Here is a 19,785-nt window from a genome sequence, read left to right as displayed (position 1 = left end):
GGGTGTTGTTGTGGTCGAATGTGTTTTGTGTGTGTGTGTGTGTGTGTGTGTGTGTGTGTGTGTGTGTGTGTGTGTGTGTGTGTGTGTGTGTGTGTGTGTGTGTGTGTGTGTGTGTGTGTGTGTGTGTGTGTGTGTGTGTGTGTGTGTGTGCGTGCGTGCGTGCGTGCGTGTGTGTGTGTGTGTGTGTGTGCGTGCGTGTGCGTTCCCCCTCCAAAGTTGTATCCCTGACCCTGTCAGAATGTGTTCCCACCTCACACCTAAGCAAAATAATAATTATATATAGATATATAGATAATAATTATAGATATATAGATAGATAGATAGATAGATATAGAGATATAGATATATAGAGATATAGAGATATAGATATATAGAAAGATGTTATTTCTCTGTGGAATGACCTGCGCAAATTCAATATAGACAGGTTTTTAAATACAGTAGGTTTTAATTGTATCATTAATAAATATGCTTATTGTTATTTTAACTGGTATCATTGTTATCATATTGTCTATTTTTACTGTTTGATTTATTGTTTGATTTATATTGTGTGTATTCAAATACATTTACCTAATACAATTAATAAAACACTCCAGTGCCTTGATGTCACAAGTTTTTGTTACTTTAAGTACAATTTTGAGGTATTTTTACTTTACTGAAGAATTTCCCATTTTCAGTACTTTTACTTCTGCTCCACTATCTCAGAGGCAAATATTATACTTTTACTCAACTGCAATTATTTGAAAACTTTAGTTACTAATCACTTTGTATATCTTTATTATGATTACAAAACATACAGTAATCACTTCAGCCCTATATACATTTGGGCAATAAGCCCAATAAGCCCTTTGGGCAATAAGCCCCAATAAGCCCGCATTGTGAGCTTGAATATCTGCTATTTTCAAAAGATTTTTATACATTTTATACATTTGAAAACTTGTGAAATGGGACATTCTGCATAACATGTACATTCATTTTGATACCAACTTTTGTACTTTTTACTTAAGTACATTTGAATTCTGTTACTTTTACTTGTAACAGAGTATTGCAGAATTGATACTTTTACTTAAGTAACAAATGTGAGTATTTTTTCCACCACTGCAAAAAGGGAGACAACATAAACACACTTGTTTGGGGCACGTGAATAATCCTTGACTCCAGTGTTGCCATGTCCACTTATTATAAGCGATGTGTTAGAATGTTTAAAAAATATATTCTAAATATTCCACATTTTATTATATTTTATTGAAAATAGCAGCTCTACAAGCTCACAACGCGTTGCGATTTGTATATAGTATTGTATATATGACGCATATATGACGCATATAGCAGGGGTTTTCAAATGATTGTGAAGCAGGGACCACCACCCTGACTAAGAATCAACCTGGGGACCACTGTTGTTTTGGGTGGGGATAGGGGCTAAGATGAGTTTTTCGGAAACACTCATGCATTCCATGTCAATGCATCACTGTTTCTCAACCAATGGTCCATGGACTACTTGTCCATGGCATAATTAGGCCTGCAGGTGGTCCATGGGAAAATGTTTAAAAATGTAAACAAAGAAATAAAATACCTTTGTTAAATGTATTAAAATATGTTTAAATAATATTTCATAAGTCCATCAAATGTAAAAAATAATAATATTTGAATTAATAGGTGTGGTGTGGGTGTAAAAGCTTTAAATTAAATAATGAATGTTAAGGGCTTGATATCATATGCTGTTGCACGATACTCTGCGCAACAAATAATATATTATATTAAATTATATTATATTTAACTGAAATATTCTAGTGGTCCAGAGCTAAAAAAAGGTTGAAAACCACTGATCTCTGATCTGATTCTGTTCTCTTACTTTATCCAACCTTCTATTAAACTCACGTAAACTGATATACTGATTTGTAACCCTTAACTCTATATTTGTAACCTTAATTTTCTAACTATGTTTATTTTATATTATGACTAAGCATACATGCGAGCACATTTCCTAATGTTTCCTAATGATGACTAGACCAGGCACTTTCCCTTCCTTGTGATTCTAACTCCCCTTTTCTGTGGAATTTCTTGACCTCCAAGCTCCAACTTCCCAGTAAATGACTACATTGACATGTCATCATCATAGGTCACCTGCAGTGGTGGAAAAAGTACTCACATGTTTTACTTAAGTAAAAGTATCAATACTGCAATGTAGAAAAAGTAAAAGTCCAGAATAAAAAAATTACTCGAGTAAAAGTACAAAAGTATTGGTATCAAAATATACTTCAAGTACCAAAAGTAAAAGTACTAAAATGTTTGAAAATAGCAGATCCACAAGCTCACAACGTGTCACAATGCGATGCGTTGTGAGCTTGTAGATCGGCTATTTTCAAATAGCCTAGGTATAAAATAGGGCTAAAGTGGTTAATGTCTTTTTTTATAATGTAATAATTTATATCTGAAAAGTAACTAGTCACTAAAGCTGTCAAATAATTGTAGTGGAGTATAAGTACAATATTTGCATCTGAGATGTAGTGGAATAGAAGTAAAAATATAGACAATTGGAAATACTCCAGTAAAGTAAAAGTACCTCAAAATTGTACTTAAGTACAGTACTTGAGTAAATGTACTTACACCACTGCATATAGGTTCAAAGTGCTCATGTGACCCATGGTTGCCTCTTTTGGGCTATTGGGCCTTAGACCTGGTTGCTTATTTCTCTCACAAAATATGGCAACGCTGCTTGACTCACGTGACCACCGTGTTTTAGTCATGGCCGACGACTGCAGGCGACAGGGCTTCGAGCTGGAGAGAAGGATCTTTGAGTTGGACATCAAGTGCGCCAGCCTCCGAACAGAGAAACAAGGTACACAACATGTAGACGTACACACACACACACACACAGAGGTCAACGTTGTGCTCGTTGATTGTGTGTAGCAGCGAGACAGCTTTGTCCAGTTTTAACTTCTCTGCTAGCTAGCCAGCTAGCAGTGTTGCCATGTCCGCTTATTATAAGCGACTTGGTTTTTCTGTAGTTGCGTGTAAATATTGGTGGGTTGCGTTTTTTTTGGGTGCTTGTTTTAAAGGGTAGTTGCTTATTTGGGCTTGCTTCCGATTTTTTTTTGTATTTAAACCAGTGGTTGGTTCTCAAATATGTTCATGTCATGGACCCCCAAATTAATATGTATTTGTCCCCCTAACCCCCATCAGTTTTGTGCCAGGGAGCCCCGTACCAGATTTGTGTTGTTAAAATGTCTCAAAAATATTCCAAATATTCCACATTTTATTTCAAGATTTTTTTGAAAATCGCAGATCTACAAGTTCACAACGCGTCACACTGCGACGTGTTGTGAACTTGTAGATCGTCTATTTTTCAAATAGATATATACATCAAATAGCCAATGTATACAGTTCAAAGTGCTCTTGTCGCTTCTTTTGGGCTTGTTTTCATAGACCCAGTTGCTTGTCTCTCTCGCTTAACCTGGCAACACTGCTAGCTAGCGTTATCTAACTTAGCTTCGATGCTACCATAGCAACAACAACTGCTCTTCTGATGAAACATTTCGCGTTTTCCAAATAAACTCTCGGCAGCCGACTGTATAGTGTGTGATATGGATATATATTGACGTTTTGGCATGTTTTATTTCATGCCAACTTAATAAATGTGAGCCAACTACCTGCGTTTTGACGGGTTGCTACAGTGTTAGCTTGCTAATGCTAGCTAAAGAACATGCGTGTTGCTAAATAGCGAAGTCATCTGGCTTTCTGGAATATATCGAGCCATGTGTTACTTGTCAACAATGACCTAAGGTTACCTTCCTCCACTAGTGAGCTCTCCAATGTTAACTGAGGTTAAACCAATTCGTTGTCCATCCTATGTATTGAGCTGGATCTCATTTTTGGTACTTATACACTAATAAGCAGTGGTGGTAAAAGTACTCAAATGTTTTACTCAAATAAAAGTATCAATGCTGCACTATATAAATACTCCAGTCCAGAATTCTAAATGTACTTGCCAGTACAAAAGTATTGGCATCAAAATATACTCAAGTACCAAAAGTAAAAGTACCCATTATGCAGACTGTCCAATTTCACAGGTTGTATTAAAACATCTTTTGAAAATAGCCAAAGTTTAAATGGGGCTGAAGTGGTTAATGTTAATGTATGTTTTGTCAGAATAATCGAAATCAGAGTAAAAGTACAACAAATTTGTTCTTAAGTACAGTACTTATGTAAATATGCTTAGTTACTTTCCACCACTGCAAATAATCGACAGTGGCACATCTGTAAGCCCAGGTCATTCAGCCTCGAAATGCAAAACATCAACTATCTACCCTGTCACTGACCCTTTTTATTTTACTTGAACACATTGTATGCATCAGATGGACACTAGTGTCACTGTAGTGGATCTTAAAAACTTGTCATGTGAGATGTGACAAGTCATTGTGTTAACAAATCTATTTTTTTCCCTAGATGATGACTATTTGCAGAATGCGTCTGCCATACTAGACAAGTTGAAAAGCTTTTACAGACAAGGAGGGGAGAGTAGCAGTCTTCCTAAACTGCTTCAGGATTACACACAGGTACTGCAGTATATCCAACTTTTAGATGGCCCTTGTTGCCCCATCTTAATTGTGTTCATTAGGCTCAATATTGATTATTTTTAGGCTCTATATGATTTTGGAAATCAACAGGCTCATTGCTTGTACTAAATTGAGCTGCTATATATGGACTGTTGCTTATGATTAAGGCAAAACGTTTTTTTTCTCCAAATTCTCATCCAACTGTATCAAAGCTGTGGCACAAAGACCATTCTGGAAAGTATTTAAGACAAATTGATGGTCATATATTTTCATTTTCGATATTATGTGGAGAAATATGTGTTTTCAGTGTAGTTGATTACTGGATTAAAAAGCAGTGCCATGTTTTGTAAATAGCCCTGTTATTTTTTACATTAGTTTCTTCAATAGTTTCAGACTACGTAACAGTCCTTGTTCTGAAAATTGTCTAATACAAAAAAAAAACATTGAAACGGTTTGCTTTTCTATAGCGTCTTTCCAAAGTGCTTTACAATGTGCGTTGCATTCACCCATTCACACGTCGCACACAGAAGGGAGAGGCTTCCATGCAAGGCACCAACCTGCTCCTCAGGAGCAGTTAGAGTTTCAGTGTCTTGCTCAAGGACACTATGACATGAAGCCAGGAGCAGCCGGCGATCGAACTGGGAGCCTTCTGGTTACCAAACGGCCACTCTATCTCCTGAACCACTGCCGCCCCATTATTATAGCAGGTTATAACTATTATGACAATTAGAACCTAGTTTTTATCATAATCTTACTCAAATATTGAATGAAAAGTAGTGATCCGTTGGCTAGCCAAATGAAGCATGCATGTTGTTAATTAAATGATCACCGATTGATAATAATTCCTGCTATTTGTGATGTGGGCGTGAAAAATCAAATTATATACAGATAACGGTTAAATGGAATTGTGGAATAAAATGTTGCATTACATAGATGCTCAATATGTATTAATAATAGGAATATATTGGATCATTTCATTGAATGGACAATGCTCAAATGTAACAGACAACACCTAGAGGTTGTAATTTTAGCTGTGTGGTTCAGTGGAAGTCACAAATGATTGATCTAAATATGATATTACTGGATGGTTATTGGCCTATGGCCTTGAATGTACCCAGGTGTTGGCCACTTCAGTGTATTTCAAGAGGTACTACTTGTTCTCTTTTTGAGGACACATAGTCGATTGATATTACATCCTAATTTGGTTCCGAATTTCCTACACATTCAATCCCCCTTAGTTCCCCTAAGTGGGGAATAGGGAAGGGCCTTTGTTAACGCCCTCCCCACATTATTGCGCTTATCTCAACATCTGTGTTGACAATCACACAGGTCACTGAAATACCATGAGTACCGCAACTGTCTAAGGATCGAGGCAAATGATCATCAAATAGCACTTTGAATATAGGTCTGTGTTTATTCTGCACATACAGTATGTGCACTGTCTGAGAGTTTTTAAAGGCTTTTGGATAGCAGGCTTTGCATGGAATTCAATAAAAAGAATGTCTTTGTGTGTTTTAGGTGATACTAGACATAACATTTTATGAGGAGAATAAGCTTGTGGACCAGGAGTTTCCTGAAGACTGCTCACCCTTCAAAATTCAGCAGCTGCTGCAGGATCTCACTGAGCCAGAGGTGTTGGCAGGAAGATTGGCACCAGCACAGGAGGTGGGTTGTGGTGGTGGGATGGCGGTCAGTGCTCATGTATGTCTAATTACACATGAGAGGCATGCACCTTAACTCTCTCAGTGCCATGCCCCGAGATATCCCGAGTTTTTCCCGAGTACCCTCAGTGCCAGCACGAGAAATCCCGAGTTTTTACTTTTGACTGTGGTCGCGCTATGCTGTTTATTTTTCATGATCACTTTCGCTTCCTGACTCCTTCAGACTCATTGGGTTCCGGTTTCATGACGCAGATTCCGTTTCCGGTTCTCATTTTTTTCCCGCGATCATTTTCGGCCAGAATAGGGAAAGTCACGTTTTTTCACACGGTATAAAAAACAAACGGAGAGGTCCGCGTCTACTCTCTTTGGTCTGGGTGACGATCAGTCATCGTAGTCGTGTATCACATCGTAATATAGCCCGATCAACGATTGTCAAAAATGTCAACATCCGGTTATGACCGGATATGACGTGAGCCTGTTTGGGAGGGGGCGAGTGAGCCAGCGAGATCATCAATGTGTCGATTTGTTGCTCTCTACTGGTAGAACTGTATTATGGGTTTAAAAACCCAATCAGATCATTTATTTGAATGAAAAATTACAAAATTTAAAAATGAAAAAAAACGCAAATTGCTGGCACTGGGGGAGTACTTTATGAAAATACTCTTGGCACTGAAAGAGTTAATGTAAACTCTGCTTACAAAAGCAGATTTATTTTCACCAGCCAAACACTGATAAATGATTGGTTGTGGGATGCCAGTAACAAACCTTTTAAAATATTTGAGAACCAACCTAAGGTATTCATCTCTATTCCAGATATCAGTTTTACAATTAAAAGTGTAGATGCGGCTGCTCCAGTGTTCTGTTGTATTAGTATTAGCGGTGTGGAAAATTATTGATTTTATGATGCCTCGTGATTTTGGCATTGATGATTCTGCGACATAACGACTTGGACAATAATATTGTCAAGATACTACTTCCTGGAGCAGCACGTCCCATGACGTGTGCAAACACTACTAAGCTGCAAGGCTAACCACTGTCACAACGAGAGAAGTGGTTGAGGGAGGTAGAGAAGTGATTAAAATCTCACCAAGTATTTTTTTAAAGCGGACATCTGGCCACATCTTTATTTTTACAATTACTACACAGTCAAATCCTCCGTTTAAGTTAACGATGATGTACAACAACGATCAACACACTCGTCGCTCAAGCACTCAACAGATCTACAAGCTCACAACACATCACGATGTGACACGCTATGAACTTATAGATCAGTTGCTTTCAGTGAGTGACACAGTTGTACGATAAGGTTTCACGGATTGATTTGAAGTTACACTACAGCACACTTATAAATCATTCTGCAGTGCATTACAACTTTACATTTAGTTATAAGGAGGATTGAACATTTTCACAATAGGTAGGCTAGGCCATTGTAAACCAAAATAAATCAAATGCTATTATGTATTTTAGTTTACAATTAAAGCACTTTATAGTTTATAATATGTATCTGACTGCTTGTATTAACCTTTGAAAAAGTAGCCAAAAAATAAATAGTAATGCAGTGATAGAGATAATTTAGATGCATCGTAGAATTAAATCAAATTGTTAACAGGTTAATCATAATTGAATCATGAGGCCAGTGAAGATGCACACACCTGTCCAACTACACGACAGTTGTTCTAGCAAAACAAATTCAAAAGCAAGGTTGGACACACATGTAGTAGACAGTAACTCCATTTCCTAGGCCCAATACCCCAATCACAATTTAGATTGGTATTTGAGTTGTACGCTAACTGTACTCAGTATAGCTTTCTCTGTTGGATAATCATCGTTTTGTTATCAAGGTTGAGTTGACACACATTTAATGCAATCATCACTTTCTCACACAGTTGCCCTTGTCTTTTGATCTATGGCAGGTGCAGTCTGTGTTGGGCCTTGAGCTATTAGAATGTCTGTACTGGAGACGTGGAGCTCTACTGTACATGTACTGCCACACCCTTCACCAACGTAAGCAATGGATCAAGAAGAACAAGGACACATTCCTTAAGGTAGCACACCATTCTTGTTTCATAGAGTATACAGGTTGGCTTACTAATGAGCATGGCATAAGGGATGTTAAGGTGTGCTTGATCATCATGACAGAAACGTATACACTTGCATGGATCCAGTTTAAACTTAGTCTGTTAGATTATGTGATTGGTCAAAAGTGGCCAGTCATGACGGTACTGTAGATGGCCAGATCTACCGTCAGACACTGACCACATAATTGCAACGTTCCCATTTCATTTCCGGCCAGAGACCTGTGTGCCACATGGTTCCCTCCTCTTTACCCTCGGATAAACTAGCGGCCCACAGGCCACATATGCGAAAGGGTCCAATCCAGCCCGATGGATGATTTTGAGGGGCATAAAAATATTTCCTTATGTAGCCACTCTTGACGTTGCCAAGGCTGCTCATGACAAGAATGCAGGAGACCACAGAACGCAAAAGTTAAACTAGCTTGAAGCAGCACTGAAAAAACTGCTGTCCCTGTTCACCAAAATTCAGGAGACTTGAGATGTTCGGGACATCACTGTGATCAGGCATTCTCAGTAATGAGTATTCATAAATATAATGTGTGCTTGCAGGTGACACATAGACATCCAAATGACACTATGAAATCACTGAACAGAGTCGTTGGTTAGAGCCAAGAGATTTCAGGTGTCTGGAAGCAGCCAGTAAAAAAATGACACTGTTTAGTGCACTGTGATGCGTTATATGTTTATGCAACTGGATTCTGTCAAGTCCCTGACATGTAAGCTAAATGCATTGGGATATATTTGAGTGTTGAATTCTGTTTTCTTATGAAGAAGAAATAAAATTCACTAAGTGAAGTGTTTTGAAGAAAGTTATAGCAGGGACAGTATTATGCATTTCTGTCTGCTAATGAAAGCATAATTCTTTCATCTTATCACAAATTTCATGTAGCCTACGACTGTAATACCAATCATCAAAGTAATCTTAATAATAAATTAAATTAAGCGAGACTAGCTATTGCATAGACTACTGCTGTGTTCACACTGGTAGACATTTCCACTCACCTTCGCTCTCCACACAATTCCCGCCTGTAATGAGAGAAAACAAATTATTGTTGTCCGCTAGTTCCATTATTCTTTTTAACCCCAGGCTTTATTTTCCTTTATATATTTCTTGCTCGCCGGACGTGCGCTTAATGTCTACAAGGGTGTTGATCAACACGTCAACAGCAACTCTGCGACAGATGCACTGCATCGCTTTGTATCTTTTGTAGCTGCAAGTGTGAACGCAGCTTGGTTAGATAAAGATAAAGGTCTTATGTTAGCATGAGATGGCAAGGTAAAAAAATCTGAGGCAGTCATACTGTAGCTGTGGGAGTATGTGCGTATGCATTCATGCATTCGTTTGCTCATACACAAAGGGTCCATAAAGTCACATTTTACCTGCTTGAGCAAAATGTACCCATGTCCTGAAATTAGTTTTGACACGCCTGGTCTACACAATCTGTATAAATGAAGAAAATAAAAGCATAAAAATATATATTCTTTTAAATGCCTAAAATGTTTGCAGGTTATGCTGAAGTGACCTTGACAGGCTTATTTCTTCGGCCTCGAGTTGAACCAAAGTTTGCTAATCCACTGTCCAATGCCACTCTCAAACCATAACAGACGATGTAAAATACTCTGCTATCATTTCCTCTACGGCTCACCAGTGTAATCTCCACCATAATGGTCTTCTTCTCTGGTTCTGTTGACACAGTGTATTCAGGAGGGTGTGCGTTACCTAATGCGAATGCTACAGGTGAGGAATTCTGTGAAAATCAACGATGGAGTTGTGCTCCATGATACTGCTACAGCCAACTTCCTCTCTGAAGGTAAACAAACCAAATCTGTTCTCTCTCACAAATGGTGTTCCAATCTTGACAAAAGTTAAATGATGAAAGCACCAGATTGAAATATTCATTAAGACATTCCGAAGCATACTTCTTCTTATACAAAGTAGTCTATTTGGTAGATTTTCATCCCTTCTTACTTTTTCAACCAGGCATCTTCTCGGACACCCACCTATTGACGATGATGTACATCGGTGAGATGTGCTTCTGGGCAGTGAAGTATGAGGACTGCAGCGTTGACACAATGGAGCGCAAAGAAGACCGCCTCCAGTTCCGGGACATTGGAACACAGATCCTCAACAAATATGTGCTGGCCTGCGAGGGTCCTCTGCAGGGCCAGGGCTGGAACACGGAGAACGCCAAGGAAATCCTTAGTATCTTACAGTGAACTGAGCTGCTTCTGTGTTGAAGTTGCCCTCAGGCACATGATCTGAGATCAGTATTTAAATATGTCACCCCTAAATAAAATCATCACCCTTTTGGTTAGGGGTGTGATGTGATGGTGGGGCAAAGCAGATGGATGGGAGGGGGTGGGGTGTAGTCCTTGGATCAGTGTCTATAGGCAACCTCATCCTTTGCCAGCTCTGGCCAAAGGAGGGAGAATGGGAGGCTACACCGTAAAATCGTCAGTGTTAATTTAACTCTCGAGTGTCCGAATGTCCAAATGGACCTGTATAGGTCAATTTGGCAAAAACGTTAGCAATACATTATGATTTTGTTACAGCACTTACGAAGTGTGCCTAAAAAAAACGGAAACCAAATCAACAATATAATAATAAATCACAATAGAAATAGCTTGAATAACATACAGTGCAAAATATTAAACTTCCTAAAAACTTCCTATTAAACTTCCAAAAAACGATTGTTTAAAGTTTAACGGCCTAGGAAATGGAGTTACTGTCTACTACATATGTGTCCAACCTTGCTTTTGAATTTGTTTTGCTAGAACAACTGTCGTGTAGTTGGACAGGTGTGTGCATCTTCACTGGCCTCATGATTCGTCACATTTTTTTATTCTTAGTTAAACTACCAGAAATGATCTAATTATTATGGTAAAAAATACCTATTTATGGGCCATGGAGCACAGATGCAGTTCCTGTTAAAGGGTTGTGGCCAGTGATGGGCTGTGCCTATAATATGATCCAAGAAGAGAGCTCCAGGAACAGTAGACAACCAGAGCTTTATAGAAGCAGCTTGTCTGTCAACATCCCACAGATTTCCCCAAACCAATGGGCAGCAATAAGGTAATTGAGAACGATGCCCATGCCCTCAGTCTCCTCACACACTGCAAGAGCAGCACTACTGCATCCAAAGAGTAGGTAGGCAGCTCTCATCTGCTTTTGGAATACGAGGGCCCAGACAGCTTGCCCCTGCACCATGCCCCACTTACTATACAATAGAGATCTTTGGTAGTTCTAGCTTCCTGTAGTGAATCGGGAACCAAATGGAGTCAATTTGGTTCCACTTGGACACACTCAAGAGATAAATTAACACTCACGGTTTTGCAGTGTAGAGAGTGTAAGTTATATGGTGTAAAATTGTTGGGGGGTAAAGGAGGAATCTTATCAAATATTTTTCTCCCTGTTCTCCCCCTGAAAAGCACTTATCTTCCAGATTCCAGACTGTTGGTTTGGGCATGTCTTTTGCTCTGAGAATGTGGTAGAATAACATTAATATTAATATAAAAAAAGATTATTAAGAAAATAACATTTAAAAAACAAAACAAAAAACGATTGTTTAAAGTTTAACGATAATCCAGCTGGGAATGAGAGATTGCACAGCATTTGTTTTTTTAATTTATTTTTATTTGCTTTTTGCCTTTGTTGTTTTTTGTTAATATTTTTTTTTTATTAATTGCATTTATATATTACAAAAGGTAAGGAGATGATCACAAAAAAGTGTTGATTGAGACTGAAGTATTCAAGACCTTTTTCAAGTATGTACAGTTTTATTCTTAATATCAGCTTTGTAATATGCCACTTGTTTTCCCTCATCTATTGTAAGTTCCATTTTCTGCAACTCTGATAACTTTGATAGTATGCCTATAAATGGAGAATCTGTGTTGGTGGTCTTTTGAGGAAGAAAAAAAATATTGTTTTTTTATGTCTTCATTGAAAATAAATAGGCGCGTTGGTTAATGGCAAAATCTTTGTCTATAAATCATGGACTATAGATTAGATCATTGGTTCTCAAACTGGAGTCCTGGGAGGGGTACCAGGGGGTCCCCAGCAAAATGTGTTAATATTGCTTCACAATCATTTTAACCATATTTTATACTTTGGCTATTCAAAAATGGATATACAAGCGTGGCCCTTTCGTGCCGCGCCATGGGCATGTAGATCTGCTATTTTTGTGAAATTCCTGGCACTAAATATTTTGGGATGAGGGGTCCGCAGTCAAATATCATTTTGGTGGTCCTTGACATGAAGAAAATTGAGAACCACTGGAATAGATGGTCTGTTGTAGCCTGATCTCTCAAGAACAGATTCTGCTCAACTGAGATTGTAAAAACAGCAGAGGGCGCTGTTTTTCCTTTTCATTTGGCGATGGGTTCCCAGATTGGTTGTAGCCTGAATGTCCATCCTATGATCTTTTGCAGCTGTCTAGAACTGCAATATCCAGAATGCACCACAAACAAGGAAGTGCCACTGAGAAACGTCATATTTGTTGACATCTACCACACATTTCTCAATGGTTTTACAATCGCGAAATCTTACGTGGTATGCAAAGTGATACTCCCATATGCGTTGACGAAAAGGACAGTCGTCAACTTTCAACACAACATGGCGGGGAAAACTCAGCAGTCTGGTGAATATGCTGTGATTCGCAGTCTCAGGCGTTTCAGAGACACATACTTTTCAAATGCAGGTAAACTCGAAGATGATCTGACACCTGTCGCTGACACAGACGTGGAGGATATGCCATGTTTTCTGGACATCTTACCGGTGAGAATTAGAAAATATCCCTAAGCCATTGCCATTCACACTGAGCACTAACTATAAAGATAACTAACTAAATCGTTCACCATGGTATTTTTTTTTTAATAGTTGGTGTGAACTCAGCCATCCACTTGGCTTATACGATTTTTTAAAAACTATTTTTATAGTTATAGTGCTCACTGCTCTGTGTGAATGGCCCTTAATGCTTGTAGCTAAACTAGACATTCGATGGGTCAAAAAGGGTGACCTCCGCGCGAAAGCGGTTCCACATCATGACTGACTGAACATATAATAACCATAGAGCTTTGGTTTCAACGCTGCAATCAAGTTCCATTTGATTCTAAACCGATTCTCAAGTTCCGTAATTTCAGTAGCCCAACTCCGAATAACCGTTCCAAAATTGAAGTTTGGCGCTACGTTATTCTGTAGTGTTGAGTTCTGCTTAATGACTTTTCGGGAATTTCCCTGCGCAGCCTCTCGACTGAAGTTAAAAAAAAAAAAAATGTAATATGTTGAAAGCCTATTTCCTTAGTGGGAACTCTCTGAGCCCCTCACCTCCCGTCTAAAATACACTTTCTGGCCAGAGAAAATATTTCACCGGATGGAAAAATGTTTAAGTTACTCTACTGCGCCCCCTACAGATCTGTTTTATAGAAAGATTCCATTGACCAAATCTGTAGGGTGCGTGTAGTCTCTGAATATGAAATATGGTAATCAAATAAGTCACTCAAAGTAATTCAGAATAGACACATTTGACAGAACCATTACAAAAAAAAAGGTTAACAGGCCTACTGTGTTGACCTTGACCCATGAAACACAAGACCGCCTACTGCTCCATTAGCTCCCAAATGAGGTTAATCTAACCGCTTGTTGTCTGTAGGTGAATGTACAATTCCTGATCATGACACTCCTGTCTCCTCCGGATATCTGTCGCCTCGGTGCCACCAGTCGCTACTGGAGGGATGTGGTCAGAGACCCATTATTGTGGAGGTACTTCCTGCAGAGAGACATGCCGCATTGGTCCTCCATTGATCATGTGTCCATGCCCCAACTACAGGCCTTGGCTGGCCCACTGTGTAGTGAAAATGACCAAATAAACTTGGATGAAGCAGAGGATGGTGACCAAGGAAAGGAACCAAAACATGACTATATGGCAGAGTGAGTCCAGATCCACCCATTGATATTTTTCCATATTGAAACAGTGACCTCCCAATGCTTAAATATGCTCATGGGTGGGTTTATATATATATCTGTTGTTTGTGGCCGATTGTTACATTGTCCATTCTCGTCAGTGACATACAAGTTGAGTCTCTGTCATTGTGTTGACAGATACTTGAAAGGCTGCCCAGCCCACAGGCAAAGATGGCGTCCCTTGCGTCCTCCGTACGAGGCGGTGACATCTTTCCTTCAGTCTCTGGTACCGTCATCTGAGCCACGCTATGCCATGTTCGGCCCTGGCATGGAGCAGCTGGATGTCTCTTTGGTGACCAGGCTAATGCATAGCCCAGACATACTCCCTGTAGCAGGCATACCCCAGCGACAGATCAATGGTGAGATGAAGCTTTGGCATTCAGGATATCATGCATTCGCATAGGTCTGTAATGTCAATGACATTACAGACCTAATTTCCTCTCAAGAAGGAAGTGGAGGTGGGGCAGTGAAAATTCAACACTTAGATATCAAATCACAACCGTTAATTAACTGGTGATTCAAACAATTGAATTTGTATGAGAGAGAGGGAGGAAAACAGCAGCAGGCCATGTACAACTGGTACATCGTCTCATGGCTGTAGGTAGAACTGCATACATCACTATTATCATTAGGGCATGCCTCCTGGTGGAGATTGACATACCGTTCTAGTTCTGAGATCAATTTAATCTTGAGGACTGACCAGGGATCAACTTTATTTGTCTCTTCTCCTAGCTTTGGTAGTAAAATCACAAAACTGACCCTGGGTTGATGCTTTTGAGACCTATTAAGCTATGACCTAAGACTTTCTTTAGTGTTATGCAATATGCACCAGACTTTTCAATCATGACAAATTGAGAGCTGATAAATATGGCCCTATATTTTCTAATTGCATGTATACTGTCCACTGCTATAACCAGAAATGATCATTCTAAACTAGATTTTATCACTGCACAATAACTATTTGTAATGTATCCAACATATTACAGTAAATAACCACAGTCATGCTCATTTGTTGTAATATGAATATTACCTTTGTACTATATTATTGCTTGTTAGAGGCCTTAATCCAGTAGTGCCCAGAAAGTCAATTTACTTGAATTGTCATTATGCTGCATGTTTAGTTATCCTCCAGTAGGTGGCTGTCTTGTCTCATAGCAGGTGCTCTCAAACCTTCTTCATTCAATAACCAAACCAATCAAACTCTCAACTTTGTTCTAGGAGTGGGTTCTGGGATCAGTTTCATGTACAATAACCAACACAAATTGAATATTCTGACTCTCTACTCGACTAATAGGTAAGCATTTATTATTTGAAGTTATATTACAATTTGTAATCGTATTCATCATCCATGTATTTCCACTTATTACTGTGGGTACCTTTCACCTTATTTAACCTGTTGATGTTTGTGTTGGCAGAGCAGAGAGGGAAAGGGCCAGAGTGGAACAACAAAACGTCAGCAATAAACTTTTCACTCACGGAGGAATGGACCAGTCAGGCTGCCCAGTCTTCAGCCCCACACCTCAGGTCCAGGAAGTGTGTCAGGTGGTGGATGGCTTCATCTATGTAGCCAACGCAGAGCCGGGCAGAGGTGAGATCAGGCATCAGTACCACTCCAACTCACATGGATGATACAGGGGACCAATTCTGTTGATTGCTGCTGCACTTTAAATCTTGTGTCCCTATTTTTGGCATGTCATGAGCTAAAATAACTGATGTACAACTATGTATGACAAAATAAAATAGGGCTTAATCACACAAACCCTGAAATCGCTATTCTGGGCATGTCTGTCATAGGCGGATATTGGATGAAAATAGCAGATCTACAATCTCACAACGCATTGAGAGCTTGTAGATTTTGTGCAAAGAGATTTGGTGTAGACTGCAAAAAAGATAATTGTTAATTAATCGGAGAACATCTGCTTACAATGCTATGTCATTACCAGGTGAGGGGGAGTTGGAGGGAGCTCAGATCCAGACTATGTTGAGCCCTGCCTGGGGCTTGACCTCCCGACCTCTCCTGGTTCTCTCCTGTGTCTCCAGAGAGGAAAGAGACACAGTTATGGCCACAAGCCTGGGATCCAGTAGCACTAGCACAGGACCAAGAGCCAGCTGGAGAACACCTTGTGTGGAAGTAGCGCACAGGCTTGGACTTCCCCAACTGCCCAATCCCTGGATGGTAAAGTACTGCCTGCACTTTGAAAAGTTTACATCATGCTATTCATATGCACTCTGTGTTGTCGTTATATGCTCTCCCTGTCTTTGTGTGTTACTGTCACTGGGTCAGGTGCAGGACATTGTAGCAGAATCCTTGTCTGGACTTCTGGATGGAGTTTCATGGTTGCTGAAGTGCTCTGGAGTCAGACTACAGCAGCTAGCTGACTAATCCCACTTGCTGCCAGAGGACATGAAACAATTGACCTCTTGTGTCGCTACACAGGGTACCTGTGCATCTACACCACTTCATGGCTGGTTCATGTAATCCGTTTCTCAATTGGATCACTTCTTGCCTTTTGTATTGGAATGATTGACATGGCCAGCTAATGGCCATATGATAAGTTGTGAACACTTATTCATTCAGGCAAAATGAGCAGAATCCCATACGTAATCACAGCAACTCTTAGGAGGAGTTGCAGGGGGAAGGGGGGATATTATACACACACGCACACGCACGCGCACGCACACACGCACACGCACAGGAACTGGTCTTAACAACCACAATCATGTACTATGGTACCCAGAGCAGCTTCGCTTTAGCACTCCTACAGATTCTGTCCAAAACTACAACAAAAAAAGACTGAGAGGGGGTGATGGTGGGGTTATCAGAATCTGTATTTTCTACATTTGTGGGGGTCAAAACCCCCGAAATGCATAGAAAACTATGCATTTTACCTATAACACAATACAAACACATTGGTCTTACACCTGCATTAGGCTACTACATCACACTTACTTTAACATGGTTGTAACAACTTCTATTCAGACCATAATCACAAGGAAATTAAATGCAATGCTTCAGCCATACATCAGATATGCATTGTCTACGTATGTATGTTTTGCAGTTTGACATTGGCAGTTGTTTGCAAAATGGGAAAAAGTAAATAATAAAAGTATGCTTTGGAAAATAGTATGAAATAAGTAGGCTATACATGATGATTTGAACCTCCAAAATGTACCCTTCACCTTATTGTCTATGCCATAATGACATCCACAGGTTTTATAGCAATTGTTCAAATGAGGCCTTAAAGGGATACTTCACTTTAGGGCCGGGGAAACATTTAAAAAATATATTAAAAATAAATGAAAAAAGTTATGGAAAATTCATGGCCCCCTCACGCATTAGAGTGTCCTACTAATGTGTGAGGGGGCCTTTATTTTGCCATAACTTCTTTAATTTTTTTTTAATATATATTTTTAATGTTTATTTTATGTGAAAGTGAAGTATCCCTTTAAATGTGAAATGTTCTACAAGCATGTTCAAATCGGATACAGGACATGTGGGCACTAGAGACATCTGGGCACCTCGATGTACAATTGGCTATTTTGTCCAAAATGTTAAAGGTAGGGTAAGTGATTTGCAATTATTCAAATAATTGCAAAATGGGTCTATGTTCTGATAGTACTCGTTACTATAGAGTGTCCTGTCCATATAAGGAGTCTCCCATGTCTCTCCAGCTCTTTATTAAACAGAAAATGCATTTTCAGTGCTCTCTCCTGATTGGCTCAAATGTTGACACCTACCTGAAAATGTACTATATTCTGTTTACTAAAAAGCTGGAGAGTAGTAATGATTACTATCAGAATATAGTACTTTAACCTTTTTTAACAAAACAAAGAAAAAAAGAAAAAAAAATATCACTTACCCTACCTTTAAGAAAATATATATATTTGAAAAATGTTATTAAGTAATGTAAAGTATACATGATGTGAACATGCACAGTCTTACAGTAGCTCTGGTCCATTGTGTTAGAGGGAGTTCTAACGTGGTGCTACAGAGTTGCATACCTGCCAACCTCAGACTGTCAGATAACAGGAGATTTCTTTAACAGAGTACATGTAATTTCCAGTGTTCTGGTGGATTTTGGGAGTTTGACACTTTTATCAGGCTTTACTTAGGATCCATTAAAAAGTTAAAAGTAGCAATAAAAGAGCCATATTTAATAATAAAATAATACATCGTAAATTGCATTCAATTACAATGTATCACTTAGATAAATGGAGTGTATGTGTAACTGGAGTTTATCCAGACATAATATACATAAAGCATATAATTTCCTCTCAAGAAGGAAGTGGAGGTGGGGCTGTGAAAATTCAACACTTAGATATCAAATCACAACCGTTAATTAACTGGTGATTCAAACAATTGAATTTGTATGAGAGAGAGGGAGGAAAACAGCTGGTACATCGTCTCATGGCTGTAGGTAGAACTTTCACTGCATACATCACTATTATCATTAGGGCATGCCTCCTGGTGGAGATTGGCATACCGTTCTAGTTCTGAGATCAATTTAATCTTGAGGACTGACCAGGGATCAACTTTATTTGTCTCTTCTCCTAGCTTTGGTAGTAAAATCACAAAACTGACCCTGGGTTGATGCTTTTGAGACCTATTAAGCTATGACCTAAGACTTTCTATGGTGTTATGCACCAGACTTTTCAATCATGACAAATTGAGAGCTGATAAATATGGCCCTATATTTTCTAATTTCATGTATACTGTCCACTGTTATAACCAGAAATGATCATTCTCAACTAGATTTGATCACTGCACAATAACTATTTGTAATGTATCCAACATATTACAGTAAATAACCACAGTCATGCTCATTTGTTGTAATATGAATATTACTTTTGTACTATATTATTGCTTGTTAGAGGCCTTAATCCAGTAGTGCCCAGAAAGTCAATTTACTTGAATTGTCATTATGCTGCATGTTTAGTTATCCTCCAGTAGGTGGCTGTCTTGTCTCATAGCAGGTGCTCTCAAACCTCCTTCATTCAATAACCAAACCAATCAAACTCTCAACTTTGTTCTAGGAGTGGGTTCTGGGATCAGTTTCATGTACAATAACCAACACAAATTGAATATTCTGACTCTCTACTCGACTAATAGGTAAGCATTTATTATTTGAAGTTATAATATGTAATCTTATTCATCATCCATGTATTTCCACTTATTACTGTGGGTACCTTTCACCTTATTTAACCTGTTGATGTTTGTGTTGGCAGAGCAGAGAGGGAAAGGGCCAGAGTGGAACAGCAAAACGCCAGCAATAAACCTTTCACTCACGGAGGAATGGACCAGTCAGGCTGCCCAGTCTTTAGCCCCACACCTCAGGTCCAGGAAGTGTGTCAGGTGGTGGATGGCTTCATCTATGACTAGTCGAAATTTACATTTAAAAAAAAAACGTTTTGTTTTATTTTATTTTAGGGGGGGCATTGTTTTAATGCCATCCTACTACTATATTACTATTATTATTATCCTCCTGCCCTTATTTTTATGGCGTTTTAAGGGAAGCGCTTCTGGCACAGCAGCGTCT

General features: G+C 39.1%; 2 protein-coding genes across 4 annotated transcripts; both read left to right on the top strand.

Moving 5' to 3' along the window:
* Positions 1 to 2,723: 2,723 nt before the first annotated feature.
* rimoc1 (rab7a interacting mon1-ccz1 complex subunit 1) lies at positions 2,724 to 12,256 on the top strand. Its single transcript, XM_080433996.1, has 6 exons — positions 2,724 to 2,836; positions 4,444 to 4,553; positions 6,072 to 6,218; positions 8,128 to 8,259; positions 9,986 to 10,100; positions 10,271 to 12,256. The coding sequence occupies exons 1-6, from the start codon at positions 2,743 to 2,745 to the stop codon at positions 10,504 to 10,506; spliced, it is 834 nt and encodes a 277-aa protein (XP_080290122.1). The 5' UTR covers positions 2,724 to 2,742; the 3' UTR covers positions 10,507 to 12,256.
* Positions 12,257 to 12,790: 534 nt separating this feature from the next.
* On the top strand, positions 12,791 to 19,583 carry fbxo4 (F-box protein 4). 3 transcript variants are annotated; one of them, XM_080432913.1, is made up of 8 exons: positions 12,791 to 13,063; positions 13,938 to 14,215; positions 14,387 to 14,607; positions 15,467 to 15,542; positions 15,664 to 15,836; positions 16,192 to 16,424; positions 19,283 to 19,358; positions 19,475 to 19,583. In XM_080432913.1, exons 1-7 carry the CDS (start codon positions 12,902 to 12,904, stop codon positions 19,328 to 19,330), a joined length of 1,191 nt encoding a protein of 396 aa, XP_080289039.1. In that variant the 5' UTR covers positions 12,791 to 12,901; the 3' UTR covers positions 19,331 to 19,358; positions 19,475 to 19,583. The 3 variants fall into 3 exon arrangements, with proteins under 3 accessions (XP_080289039.1, XP_080289040.1, XP_080289038.1); XM_080432914.1 differs by lacking the exons at positions 19,283 to 19,358; positions 19,475 to 19,583 and adding an exon at positions 16,533 to 17,421 and having other exon boundaries at positions 14,115 to 14,215; XM_080432912.1 differs by lacking the exons at positions 19,283 to 19,358; positions 19,475 to 19,583 and adding an exon at positions 16,533 to 17,418.
* The last annotated feature ends 202 nt before the right edge of the window (positions 19,584 to 19,785 follow it).

This window comes from Gymnoscopelus braueri (genome assembly GCF_963280865.1).
Source record: "Gymnoscopelus braueri genome assembly, chromosome: 7".
Lineage (NCBI taxonomy): Eukaryota > Metazoa > Chordata > Actinopteri > Myctophiformes > Myctophidae > Gymnoscopelus > Gymnoscopelus braueri.
Note: the sequence above shows the minus strand (reverse complement) of the source record. Positions and strands in the feature narration are given on the sequence as shown.

What these genes read in the sequence shown, in the direction of transcription:
- rimoc1 (XM_080433996.1), top strand. Translation starts at nt 2,743, where the DNA reads ATGGCCGACGACTGCAGGCGACAGGGCTTCGAGCTGGAGAGAAGGATC. An exon ending in CCTCCGAACAGAGAAACAAG is followed by an intron (nt 2,837 to 4,443) that starts GTACACAACATG and finishes TTTTTTCCCTAG; the next exon opens with ATGATGACTATTTGCAGAAT. An exon ending in GATTGGCACCAGCACAGGAG is followed by an intron (nt 6,219 to 8,127) that starts GTGGGTTGTGGT and finishes GATCTATGGCAG; the next exon opens with GTGCAGTCTGTGTTGGGCCT.
- fbxo4 (XM_080432912.1), top strand. Translation starts at nt 12,902, where the DNA reads ATGGCGGGGAAAACTCAGCAGTCTGGTGAATATGCTGTGATTCGCAGT. An exon ending in AAACATGACTATATGGCAGA is followed by an intron (nt 14,216 to 14,386) that starts GTGAGTCCAGAT and finishes TTGTGTTGACAG; the next exon opens with ATACTTGAAAGGCTGCCCAG. An exon ending in ACCCCAGCGACAGATCAATG is followed by an intron (nt 14,608 to 15,466) that starts GTGAGATGAAGC and finishes ACTTTGTTCTAG; the next exon opens with GAGTGGGTTCTGGGATCAGT.